The 14,171-nt window shown below is 39.6% G+C and overlaps 1 protein-coding gene across 1 annotated transcript in view; it reads right to left on the bottom strand.

Moving 5' to 3' along the window:
* Positions 1–14,171, bottom strand: part of LOC127440404 (ubiquitin carboxyl-terminal hydrolase 47-like) — a 57,586-nt gene that overhangs the window by 21,543 nt on the left and 21,872 nt on the right. The window contains exons 3-10 of the mRNA XM_051696950.1: positions 13,396–13,509; positions 8,460–8,613; positions 8,264–8,360; positions 7,902–8,047; positions 7,695–7,774; positions 3,325–3,474; positions 2,292–2,387; positions 2,057–2,209 (exon numbers count right to left, since the gene is read on the bottom strand). Coding sequence (XP_051552910.1) covers positions 2,057–2,209; positions 2,292–2,387; positions 3,325–3,474; positions 7,695–7,774; positions 7,902–8,047; positions 8,264–8,360; positions 8,460–8,613; positions 13,396–13,509 — 990 coding nt within the window. The remainder of the gene's footprint in view (positions 1–2,056; positions 2,210–2,291; positions 2,388–3,324; positions 3,475–7,694; positions 7,775–7,901; positions 8,048–8,263; positions 8,361–8,459; positions 8,614–13,395; positions 13,510–14,171) is intronic.

Raw genomic sequence — 14,171 nt, forward strand, 5'->3', positions numbered from 1 at the left:
GAGCCCAGACTTGAAGCCGATTGAACATCTCTGGAGAGATCTGAAAATGGCTGTGCACCGACGCTCCCCATCCAACCTGATGGAGCTTGAGAGGTCCTGCAAAGAAGAATGGGAGAAACTGCCCAAAAATAGGTGTGCCAAGCTTGTAGCATCATACTCAAAAAGATTTGAGGCTGTAATTGGTGCCAAAGGTGCTTCAACAAAGTATTGAGCAAAGGCTGTGAATACTTATGTACATGTGATTTTCTTCGTTTTTTATTTTTAATAAATTTGCAAAGATTTCAAACAAACTTCTTTCATGTTGTCATTATGGGGTACTGTTTGTAGAATTTTGAGGAAAATACTGAATTTAATCCATTTTGGAATAAGGCTGTAACATAACAAAATGTGGAAAAAGTGAAGCGCTGTGAATACTTTCCGGATGCACTGTATCTACATTTCCAGGAGGTACTTGCTCGACTCAACTGCACATCCTAACACAGAAACTGATTGTGTGGAGCAGTGCAGGCTTGTTCATTACACGCAACATGTCCCAGGCATAATAAACACGGGAGCGGATTTACTGTATGGAGAATGAAGATTCTTCATCCACAAGAAGTGAACCATGCGTACGAGAGATGCCGGCAAACTGATGTCGAAAACACTCTCACTTTCATCCAAACTAGTTTAGAAAACGAAATTGCCTGAGAGAGACCCAGTATGTGCGTGATAGAGACTGAAGGACCTGGCCGTTCAGCCAGGGGTAACCTCCTTGTGGCTGTAATTAGGGTTTCTCGTTCTCAATGGGGCGTGGTAAGTTGTGTGTGGATCGCGGAGAGTATCATGAGTCTCCACATGCTGCGAGTCTCCGCGGTGTCATGCACAGCGAGCCACATGATAAGATGCGCGGATTGACAGTCTCAGAAGCGGAGGCAACTGGGACTTGTCCTCCGCCACCCGGATTGAGGGGAGTAACTAGTGGGAACTGGGCATTCCAAATTGGATAAAAATAAATAAATAAATAAATAGTCAATTTGAAGCCAAAGTGAGTTTTTTTTTTTTTTTTTACTTTGACTATGTTTCCAAATAATAATAAAAAGTTCCAAATAATGAGAAAATTATATATGAGGAAGTTTATAAAGTATTTAATTCACTGACTGGATTATTCAGAAATAATTACAATATGGTAATTCAATACATAAACAAATTTTTATAGATTTTTTTAGAAAACTTAACCTAGATTGTGAGATACAGTATATTGACCTGTTTCAGTGACGTCACTTTTCCCCGCAGCAGCCATATTTGTGACCATCAGTGGGAGGAAACAATGGCGGTGAATAGAAAAACACTCGAAAAACGATATCAAGAAAAACATGAAAAATTGTGATCCATTGATCCATGTCCCAGGAAAGGTTCATACAGGTCTGAAGACAGCACAAATATTGCCAAATTGAACTTTCGCGGACATTTAAAGATTTTATCCACGATTCATCTGGCGAGTCTGATGTGTGACACCCACCGGCACATCACTGTAAACATCTCTCATTCAGAAGTTACAGATGTTTTTGTGTTGTTTTCTGAGTTAGTCACAGTGTTAAAAAAAGATGTCTGTGATGATCCTGTCTGTATGAATGTAAGAGCTTCTTTTAACTCCTGAAGAAAGTTTCACATGAAACAGGTCAATAGTTATCGTGATATAAATTATTCACATCATGATATACGATCACTGGTCATACCGTCCACGCCTAGTATTATATGAGCCATCCTGCTCAAAATATCATGTCGGAAATGCCCACTGTAATACCCATATCAGTCGAGAACTGTAAAAAAAATTTAGTCACAAAATCAGAGACCCTCCCCTCAAAGAATTCAGATTAAAAGTAGTCATGCTTAATAGAGGTGCTTATGGGATGTGTGTTAATACCAAGTTTATAAGGCAATCTGTCTAGGCTGGCCACATGTGATCAGATTAGCAGAAACAGATGTCTACAGGTGTAAACAGGCCTGAAAAGATCATCAGTTAATTGTTATTGATGGGCTCATTAGAGAGGTGAGTGTGCATAAAGCCGCTTCTCACCTCATCCTCTACATCGATGAAAGGGCTCATGTCCAGCTCCTCTGGGAAGGTCATGCGGTCGTTCAGTTTAATGCGGTGCATAGTGGTGTAATCAAAGTCAAAGCGTTTTAGCTGCAGAGTCAGCAGGTATGGGAAATGAAGGAACCTCAGACCCTGGAGACATAAAACATTGAATGAAGCACAAAAATATGGGGCAGATCTTCATAAATGCCCTCTCAATCCTGTGCTTGCTTACCTTGCGGGCGTCGCATTTCTTTTTGCAGCGCTCACAGAAGTACTGGTTGGGCCCGTCCAGAGTCTCAGGCTGGATGAAGGCCTGCAGAGCCTCTTCCTGTTAGACAGAATATCAGTGGACAATGAGGGCAAATACATCCAACGAAAGGTAAACCAGGAGTGGCCACTAAAGCACTTTTCAGACCGTAATCATTTCTCAAAGTCATGTTGGTAAAAGAGCACTGCTCCTCGAAAAAAACTCTTTTGGTTGGCATTTGGATAGCAATTATTTAACGGTGGACAATGGAGTTCTGGCATACGATGAAACAGGAAGCATGCCTAACTTATGGTCAAGTCACAGAAACTATGACACAACAAAGAGACATGCGAAACACACTGAAGGGGTAACCCGCACCATGTATAATAAAAACATTTTTTATAGAAAACTATAGAGTACAGTCTTCCTCTAATGTGAGAGTACACAAAAACTCAATTCATTTGTTAATGTGTAAAACTTTTTAAATTAGCCCCAAATTACTGAGTGCAGCTTTACCAGTATTGGCAAAATCCACTATTCACAACCTCTACTCCACATTGCTGAATATTAAACATTAAATGTGTTTAATTGGCTGCAGTCGTGTCGCATTACGCAGCATTTTTGCTCTCAGTGTGGACAGACAAACTTGTCGCTGGTGGCTGGTCATGTTGCGCCTGGTTAAGACACTGTGTTATGCTTAGCCTACCTGTTGCTGCCATAAAGATCCATTTACAGATAACATAACTCTTCATTTTATATTTCCTTTTACTTGTAAGCACCAATTCTCTGTGGTGGGGCATTCACATAATTTTATTCCAGTAGTTCATTTCAAACAGTCTCCATTGTGCCCATTCCATAAAAATAAAAAAAAATATAAAAACATAAATATATATATATATATATATAAAAAAAAAGGTTTGGTGAGTAAACTGGTGACATTAAAGCTACTGGTGATGTGAATACTTCATTTGCTAGTAAACGGCACACAAATCATAGTTATTATTAGGGGTGGACGCACCACACTGCCAAAAGCCTGGCTTGCCCCGAAGGGCCTGATGACCAGAGGGATGTCCAGATATGTGTCAATCCTCCAGCTCTCATAGCCACACTCCAAACAGCGCACATAGTCCTTCAGCTTTCCCTGGTAAAGCTGGTTGATCAGGTCAGCCTGGAAAACAAAACAAGACAGTATATAAAAACACTTTGAGTATGGCACTCCGCACAAAACAAACATACCCATACATTTGGAATGTAACGTATATTAAGAAAAATCAAAAATTACAGGATGTGTGTTTTCACCTAAACAATTAGTTTGGCACACATTTTAAAATAGTGTTTAAGGTCTAGCTTCAACCACACAGGCAGCACAAAGTGCAAAGCAACCGGTTTAGAAGAGAACAATTAGTTTTCATTGTTTGATACAGGTCTCAGCTGCAAACCCTAAAGAAGGTGTGTGTGTGTGTGTGTCTGACATGGGTAAATCCAGTCTGTCTACACTTCTTGCATTAAAAAAAAAAAAAAAAAAAAATCATGCCTAGACACTCCCAGAAAACTCTGGCTATGTTCACACAGAGTTTGGTACTGACAACCGTATTTACTAAGATGTGTGACTCTTGAAGGGCCCTGTTCATACAACAGCTTACAGGAGCAGCATAAATACTGTGTGTGTGTGTGTGTGTGTGTGTGAGAATCGGGTTATTCTAGTTTTGAAATTTAAATGTAGTTTTTATTTCCATTTTCTTTTCAATTTGTCCTTTCAATTTAGTTTAGTTTTCACTCTTAGTTTAGCTTTAGTTTTTTCTTGTTTTCAAGTTTCAGTTTAGTTTTCTTCAGTTTAGTTTTTCAGTATATTTTTGTTAGTTAAACTTTATTTTATCTGTTTTTAATTCAGTATTTTAGATTGCCAAATGTAATGCATTTACTGATATAATTTATGTTTAACAGTGTTAAATTTCTCAAGGCCAACTAATGTCAATATCAAGAGGCATTTTCATGTTTAATGTACAATAATTTTTTTGTTATTTTATTTAACTTGATTAATGTATTTAAGTTATATATATATATATATATATATATATATATATATATATATATATATATATATATATATATATATACACACACACACACACACACACACACATACATACACTCACTGGCGGCCAAAAGTTTGGAATAATGTACAGATTTTGCTCTTATGGAAAGAAATTGGTACTTTTATTCAACAAAGTGGCATTCAACTGATCACAATGTATAGTCTGGACATTAATAATGTGAAAAATTACTATTACAATTTGAAAAAAATTTTCAGAACTTCTTAAACTACTTCAAAGAATTCTCATCAAAACATCCTCCACATGCAGCAATGACAGCTTTGCAGATCCTTGGCATTCTAGCTGTCAGTTTGTCCAGATACTCAGGTGACATTTCACCCCACACTTCCTGTAGCACTTGCCATAGATGTGGCTGTCTTGTTGGACACTTCTCACGCACCTTACAGTCTAGCTGATCCCACAAAAGCTCAATGGGGTTAAGATCCATAACACTCTTTTCCAATTATCTGTTGTCCACTCTAACCTTTTTCTTTTTGTTTTTCTGTTCAAAAGTGGCTTTTTCTTTGCAATTCTTCCCATAAAGCCTGCACCCCTGAGTCTTCTCTTTACTGTTGTACATGAAACTGGTGTTGAGCGGGTAGAATTCAATGAAGCTGTCAGCTGAGGACATGTGAGGCGTCTATTTCTCAAACTAGAGCCTCTGATGTACTTATCCTCTTGTTTAGTTGTACATCTGACCTTCCACATCTCTTTCTGTCCTTGTTAGAGCCAGTTGTCCTTTTGTCTTTGAAGACTGTAGTGTACACCTTTGTATGAAATCTTCAGTTTTTTGGCAATTTCAAGTATTGTATAGCCTTCATTCCTCAAAACAATGATTGACTGATGAGTTTCTAGAGAAAGCTGTTTCTTTTTTGCCATTTTTGACCTAAAATTGACCTGAAGACATGCCAGTCTATTGCATACTGTGGCAACTCAAAAACAAACACAATGTTAAGCTTCATTTAATGTTAAGCAGTGTTTGATATAATGGCATGTGATTTTCTAGTACCAAATGAGCAATTTAGCATGATTACTCAAGGATAAGGTGTTGGAGTGATGGATGCTGTCTAGATTTGATCAAAAATTACTTTTTTCAAATAGTGATGATGTTGTTTTTTACAGCAGTAATGATCTGACTATACTTTGTGATCAGTTGAATGCCACTTTGGTGAATTAAAGTACCAATTTCCTTCCGAAACAGCAAAATCTGTACATTATTCCAAACTTGTGTGTGTGTGTTTAGTTTTTCCAATTATGTTTTTATTTCAGTTAGCTGAATTTAGTTTACATTTTAGCTTTCATTAATGAATAATACTGTGTAATACTTTACAGTAAGGTTTCATTTGTTAACTACATTAGTTAACACGAACAATTCTTTAACAGCATTTATTAATCTTGGTTAATGTTAATTTCAACATATTCCCATACAAATGTTGTATAGGTTAACATCAAATAATGCATTATGAACTAGCATGAATTAACAATGAACAACTGTATATTTATAAACATTAATGAAGATTATTATATTGTATATATATTAATATGCAGTGATGTTTTTAGTATGAAAAATCAGGATCACAAGGCATAACATAAAACAAAAGGTTGTGCCACCTTTAACAGCAACAACTGCAACCAAACGCTTCCGAGATCAGTCTTTCACAACGCTGTGGTGGAATTTTGGCCCACTCTTCTTTGCAGAACTGATTTAGTTCAGCCACATTGGAGGATTTTCCAGCATGAACTGCCCATTTAAGGTCCTGCCACAGCATCTCAATCGGGTTCAAGTCAGGACTTTGACTAGGCCACTCCAAAACTTACATTTAGCTTCTTTTGACCCATTCAGAGGAGGACTTACTCCTATGCTTTGGATCACTGTCTTGCTGCATAATCCAGTTGCGATTGAGCTTCAACTCCAGGACTGATGACTGAACGTTCTCATTAAGGATTTTCTGGTAGAGAGCAGAATTCACGTATCCCTCAGTTACTGCAAGTCGCCCTGGTCCTGAAGCAGCAAAGCATTCCCACACCATCACATTACCACCACCATGCTTGACCGTAGGTATGATGTTCTTTTTGTGGAATTCTGTGTTTGATTTACACCAGATGTAACGGGACCCCTGTCTTCCAAACAGTTACACTTTCGACTCATCAGGTGTGTTTTGGCAAAATTCAGACAAACCTTAATGTTTTTCTGGGTTAGCAGTGGTTTTCGCCACACCACTTCCATGGATGGCATTTTTGGCCAGTGTCTTTCTGATAATGGAGTCATGAACAGTGACCTTTATTGATGCAAGAGAGGCCTGCAGTTCCTTGTATGTTGTCTTTGGCTTTTTTTGTGACTTCCTGGATGTCGTCGTCACTGTGCTCTTGGAGGAATTTTGCAAGGTCGGCCACTTCTGGGAAGGTTCACTACTGTGCCAAGTTTTCTCCATCTGGAGATAATGGCTCTCACTGTTGTTTTTGGTGTCCCAGAGCATTTGAAATAGCTTTTTAACCCTTCCAAGACTAATGTACTTCAATCACCTTTTTCCTCATCATTTCTGGAATTTCTTACGACCTTGGCATAGTGTGCTACTGGGTGAGACCTTTTAGCCAACATCATGCTGCTGAAAAAGTTCTATTTAAGTGTTGATTTGATTGAACAGGGCTGGCAATAATCAGGCCTGTGTGTGTCTAGTCCAGCTGAACCCCATTACGAACGCAGTTTCATAGATTTGAGGATTTAGTAACTAAGGGGGCAAATACTTTTTCCACACAGGCCCAGTTGGTATTGGATAACTTTTTTGCTTCAATAAATAACATTATAATTTCAAAACTGTATTTTGTGTTTTTCACAGCACTGTATTACGATTAATGCATTAAATGATATCTGATATTAGTTAATGATACCTAATGCATTAACTAATGTTAACAAATGGAACCTTATTGTAGTGTTACCTTGTACTGCTATGGACAAATAACTGGGCGTGACTGATTAGTCATCCACTGCGATTCCGCCCACACAGCACTAGTTTACCAAACTCACTCTCAAAATGTGGGTGAGTACTAAAAATTTAAGGAAGTCAGTTCAGTTATAGAATTCAGTTGTCACTCTTGTTTATAACCGAACTGTTCGTGCGAATGTAACCATATTTTGCACTTCAAAGCAGGACTGACAACTGTATTCTGCTGCTGTGTGAACATGGCATTTCTCTGCTGCTTTCAAACAGGGATAAAGTCCTGGCCCTGTGATAGGGATATCATGGCTGTGGATTAATGACATGTGACGAGGGGGTGGGGCCTGCATCACATATACCTGCTCAGTCTGTTTCCACTTCTGTTCTAGTGCATCAAACATGACTCGACACAGCTCCTGGACGTCGTGCTGCTGCCAGGCTGAAACACAGATGAGGTATAGAGTTTCACAGTGATCAAAACTCCTCCAGCTATCTGATAACAGCAGCACTAATGTGGCTAAAATTACTCAAAGGGATGTTAAGTGATGCGTGTGAGGAGCTCTTACCCTCACTGCTGTCCCAGCCAAAGCTGCGGGTCACGTCTGTGGTCTCAATGGCGCGCTTCTTACTGGTCTGCAGGAGCACAAACAGCCTCTGGAGCTGGTATGGGATACTGGTGACTGGATCCTCCTCGGAGTCCTCAAACTCCCAACTGGTGGAGAAACAGTGTTGGATTAACGTCTTTAAACTGTAAGCATTACGTAATCAGATCTTTGAAAGTAAAAATAAAAGTAACTTTTTTTAATTTACAACATAGTTCCTTTTTTTAATAAGCGACGCACATTACTTTTATATTTTATTACTAACAAATACACCAAATACAACAGCCTCCAGCAACCCCACCACCCATGTGATGCAGAATGATTACTTGTAGAGTGCATTCCTGAATTCAGGGGTCATGAACAGGGTCTGGAGGAGGCTGTTTAGGTAACAGGTCATTGCTTGGTTCACCAAACCAACATAACCTGCAGAGCAGAGGACAAAGACAAAAGAGGAGAGTAACTTTGTGTGGCGAAGTTGCTGATAATGCACTTCATACAAAAAGCATGCTTAAGCAAACCTACCTGTTTCTGATTTGTTGAGTATAGAGGAGTACGAGTAACTGGGGCTGCTGAAATCGCTGCTGCAGCTCATGGTACTATCCCGTGGTAAGGGTCCAATGAAGCGGTCCTGAGAGCTGTCGTCAAGACCACTGCTGTCCGCCGTCCCAGACTCATCCTGAAAGAGAGTAACATATGGACATGGCTACACATGCAATGCTGACTGTAAACTTTCACTGTATGCATAACAGACATAAGATCTACTGCCATTCAAATCCCTCAACAGGAAATTATATCAATATCTTCTTTTAATGCATCTTTTCGTCATTAAAATCCAATTACTCATTAAGCACACAAGAATATATAACCTTAACCTCCTGAGACCAGAGCATGACTGCTAAGTGCGTTTTCCATTTCCCTTTTTGGTTTTTAACTAGTAGCACCTAATAAACATGCAAAAAATTATGATTCTAGAGCAAATAGTTTTCCTAAAATTTGACTTCTTCATGTGGACAGCGGGACCAAATTGTGTTAAATTGAAAATAATACCAATCTATAGAAAGTCAGATTTTGATTTCAGGAGTTTAGTAGTGTATGATTCCATGACTGTTGGTTATTCATGTTTTTTTAGACGTTACAGACATTACAGCTGATTTTCTTTAAAGCTGCTTTGGAACAATGTGTACTGGGAAAAGCACAAATAAAAATGATTTGACTTATGTTACAATATGTTTTCAAATCTGGCAACAAAATCTCAATGTTCTCTCTTTGCACTGTCAAGCAAACAAGTGATAGCCTGTGCTGAAGCACTAACAATCAGAAATTAGCATAATTCATTCTGAGACAAAGTAATGGTCAGCAGCATCCAATCACTGCCAACCACATTAAAATCAAATTTAGCATTATAAATTCTGAATCTATGAACTGATTATCATTGTCCCATGTCTGCCAAAAATGTTGAGTGGTCCAAACATCATCTGCAGCCTGAAACTAAAAATAACTTTTAGTCGGATTTTTAAGAGTGAATGCACTTAGCTGTATAGGAAAGCTTTAGGATGATCACTTGCTCCCTATTTAGTGAATGACTTGACCTCTGCACTGTTCGCAACTTGACTTGACTTAACTTGACTTAACCTCTGTCTGTCTGCACTGGTTTCAGAACAGTTAGAAATGCACCTTATTTTCATCCTAACTCCATATAAAGCCTCATTTTTCAGCTTTTAGATGAAACCACTGATTCTCAATGTGATAATGCACAGTGAATATAGGATTTCTAAGGAAAAATAGCGCTAAAGTACACATTAAAGTACATTGTGTTTAGCAGTGTGGCGTTTCTCGATAAATAGCTAAAAATTTTAAAATGGAATATCGGATGAAACTAGAGACTCTAGTCTAGACTCAAACAAGTTTCAATGTAAAAACTTAATGAGGTTTCTTTCCAGATGTAGTTTTTTTGGGTGTTTTTCCCAAAGACAAACTCCGCTATGATCATCGACATGTTGTTTTGTCACATGACACCCTTTACTGACAGCCCAGAGTGTCCTGAACTGAGATCAGTCGGTTTAAATTAAATTATGTGATAGCGAAGCCAAACTACAATGCCCATGTGTTTTTACAAGGGGACACACAAGGTTAAGATACACTATTACTTTTAAACCCTAGGAGGAGTCTGTTTTCTTAAAGGGATCGTTAACCCAAAAACAAAAATTCTATCCTTATTTACACACCTTCACATCATTCCAAACCTGTATGGGGTTAATTTTTTTCCAAAGAACACAAAATGTGACATTTTACAAAATTTTTACACAGCTTGTTTCCATGCAAAGACAGTTCACAGTAACTAGGGGCTGTCACAAACCCAAAAAGGGTTATAAAAAAAAAAAAAAAAAAAGGCATCATAAAAAGCATCATTTACCGTCTCCAACGTCATCCAAGCATCCGTCAATAACAACAGGTGGAAAATTACTAATAGCCTACAGATTAAGAACTAAAGACAATTATGTAAAGATAATAATAATAAAGCCTAATAAATTCCCTTGTACTCCCAATATAATGTTGCCAAATGTTTTCTTATCGAATTTGAGTTTTATTGTGTTTTAGCAATACAGTTAATGTTGCCTAAAGAAAAGAAAATAGAACTCATTTTAGGTTCAAGGTGAACGTGTCTTGTATTATTTTATGATTTAAAGAGGCCCTATTATGCTTTTGGGGATTTTACCTTTCCTTTAGTGTGTAATATAGCTGTTTGTGCATGTAAAAGGTCTGCAAAATTACAAAGCACAAAGTCCATGCAAAAGACAGTTCTCTCTTCCACAGAAAACACTGCTCCTGAACTTCCTGAAATGCTGGTTTGCAGTCCAGCCATTACTTCCATGACTAAGCTATGTCACTATGTAACACATTTACATAATGCCCGCCTAAGGGCTACTTTGGTTATGGTCAGGGGAGTTACATTTCTGACACATGCTCTAAGCGGTTGGCCAATCACAACAGACTGGGCTTTTCGGAAAGGGGGGCTTTAAAGAGACAGGAGCTAAAACAGAGTGTTTCAGACAGAGGGTGAAAAAAGGTGCTGCAGCAATGTACAGTATGAGAAAAAAAATTTGTTTTTTGAACATTAAAGCATGTAAACCTATTCTAGTAGACCCCCAAAATAAAATTATGAACCTGTAAATGAACATAATAGGGGCTCTTTAATCACTTTCGCCTTTGTTTCTTTAATACAAAGATATACACTGATCAGCCACAACATTAAAACCACTGACAGGTGAAGTGAATAACATTTATTATTTTGTTACAATGGCACCTGTCAAGGGGTGGGATATATTAGGCAACAAGTGAACAATTTCATGTGTTGGAAGCAGGAAAAATGGGCAAGCGTAAGGATCTGAGCGACTTTGACAAGGGCCAAATTGTGATGGCTGGACGACTGGGTCACAGCATTTCCAAAACGGCAGGTCTTGTGGGGTGTTCCCGGTATACAGTGGTTAGTACCTACCAAAAGTGGTCCAAAGAAGGACAACCGGTGAACTGGTGACAGGGTCAAGGGTGCTCAAGCCTCATTGATGCACATGAGGAGTGAAGGGCTAGTCCATCTGGTCCGAACCCACAGAAGAGCTACTCTAGCACAAATTGCTGATAAACTTAATGCTGGCCATGATAGAAAGGTGTCAGAACACACAGTGTAATCACAGCTTGCTGTGTATGGGGCTGCATAGAAGCAGACTGGTCAGAGTGCCCATGTTGACCCCTGGCCACCACCGAAAGCACCTACAATGGGCACGTTAGCGTCAGAACTGGACCATAAGGTGGCCTGGTCTGATGAATCACGTTTTCGTTTAGATCATGTGGACGGCCGGGTGCGTGTGTGTCATTTACCTGAGGAAGAGATGGCAGCAGGATGCACTATGGGAAGAAGGCAGGCTGGCAGAGGCAGAATGATGCTTTGGGCAATGTTCTGCTGGGAAACCTTGGGTCCTGGCATTCATGTGGATGTTACTTTGACATGTACCACCTACCTAATGATTGTTGCGGACCACGTACACCCCTTCATGGCAACGGTATTCCCAGATAGCAGTGGCCTCTTTCAGCAGGATAATGTGCCCTGCCACACTGCAAAAATAGTTCAGGAATGGTTTGAGTTCAAGGTGCTGACTTGGCCTCCAAATTTCCCAGATCTCAATCCGATTGAGCATCTATTGGTTGGTCCAGCACATCAAGTCCGATCCATGGAGGCCCCACCTTGCAACTCCCCCTTGGACTTGAAGGATCTGCTGCTAACGTCTTGGTGCCAGATACCACAGGACACCTTCAGAGGTCTTGTGGAGTCCATGCCTTAATGGGTCTGAGCTGTTTTGGAGGCACGAGAGGGACCTAAATGATATTAGGCAGATGGTTTTAAATGTTGTGGCTGATCGGGGGCCTGGGCAGCTCAATGGTAAAAGACGCTGGCTACCACCCCTGGAGTTCACTAGTTCAAATCCCAGGGCGTGCTGAGTGACTCCAGCCAGGTCTCCTAAGCAACCAAATTGGCCCGGTTGCTACGGAGGGTAGAGTCACATGGGGTAACCTCCTTGTGGTCACTATAATGTGGTTCGTTCTCGGTTGGGTGCGTGGTGAGTTGAGCGCGGATGCTGCGGTGGATGGCGTGAAGCCTCCACACGCGCTATGTCTCCGTGGCAACGTGCTCAACAAGCCACGTGATAAGACGTGCAGGTTGATGGTCTCAGACGTGGAAGCAACTGAGATTCGCCCTCTACCAAACGGATTGAGGCGAATCACTACGCGACCACGAGGACTTAAAAGCACATGAAATACATTTGGATAAAGAGCTTGCGAACTGGATTCAGCCTTGTCGCATTTGGCGGGTGCTAGTTTCACACACTGGCCACTGTTTAATAAATTAGGTGACTTCCCAGATCCATAGTTATGCCATTTCCCAATTTTGTCTATCATCGTCTGTCAACTGAGTGTCGCATTCGACACCAGGATCTTAGTTAGATATTGTTGATATCCGATAACATCATCCTATTGACCAGTCCAAATTGGTTCTTTTGTATCTTCAACAAGCACAATGCGACAGTTCAAATATGAAGAATGCAGAATGAGATTGGAGAGCTGCAGCAGAGGGTATGATTTTTGGTGAACATAGATTTACATTTCAGTCTGTCTCTCACACTAAGATATTGTATGGATTCAAAAGACTTGGAATGCAGAACATGACTCATATGGACTACTTTTATATTTCTCTTTTTGTCCTTTTTGTAGCCGCAATGACTGAACTATTATTGTATAGAAGAGCTACATTCGGATGCTTAAATTCTCCTTTTGCTTTCCACTGAAAATATAACAGCATACAGGTCTGGAACACATGAGGGACGGTAAGTAAATAATAACAGAACTTTCATTTTAGGGTGAACCATCCCTTTAGGTGTGCATGACTGCTCACATGTAGACTCACTGAAGCTATCTGAGGCTGCTCCCCATCCTTGTCCATAAGCTGTAGGAAGTTCCTTTTCCCCGCTTCAAATCCAGACAAAACCAGGGACACCTCACTGGCCTGGTCCAGAGGGGCCTTCAAGAGTAAAGAGAGATATATAGTGGAGATGAAGAGAGAGGAAGTGAAAAACAAGAGCAGAACAAAAAGAATGAGAGTATTAGACAGACAAGTCTATTCATGGAGAAATACTGTGAAATTGTGAGTAAAACCAATGAAGGCATTAAAACATGATCATTATGTTCATATTAATGTCAGCATGTAGAGTAAGTTGACATGTGTTATGTGAAAACATAAGTATGCAAACCGTATGCTGTACGGAAATGTTCTGTATTTTTATGACTCTGTTAACACAGCTGATCCAGAAACGACGCAGCCATATACATTGTATCCAGTACAGTAAGCAGTATTTAATTTTGAACAGAGCCACTCAAATAATCTGTCTATAAATAATCTGAATAATTATATAAGAGGCAAGTTCCCATAATAGGTGACACATCAACATGCCTTAACAAAAAGAAGTCTACGATACTTTTCATTTTCAGAAAACGCTCCAATTTTCACATGAAGCAGCACTTGGTGTTCAGTAGATCACATCTCAGCTAAGGATTTGTTATGAATGAAAGGGCTGTAATACCTGTGGAACATTTTGTATTAGCCAATTTACCCACAGATCTGGGCATGGTTGTGTTCCACTGGCGAGGAGAGCAGTGCTAGTGACTGTGGAAACAGCCCTTAAT

Source organism: Myxocyprinus asiaticus, chromosome 1 (assembly GCF_019703515.2).
Source record: "Myxocyprinus asiaticus isolate MX2 ecotype Aquarium Trade chromosome 1, UBuf_Myxa_2, whole genome shotgun sequence".
Taxonomy (NCBI): Eukaryota; Metazoa; Chordata; class Actinopteri; order Cypriniformes; family Catostomidae; genus Myxocyprinus; species Myxocyprinus asiaticus.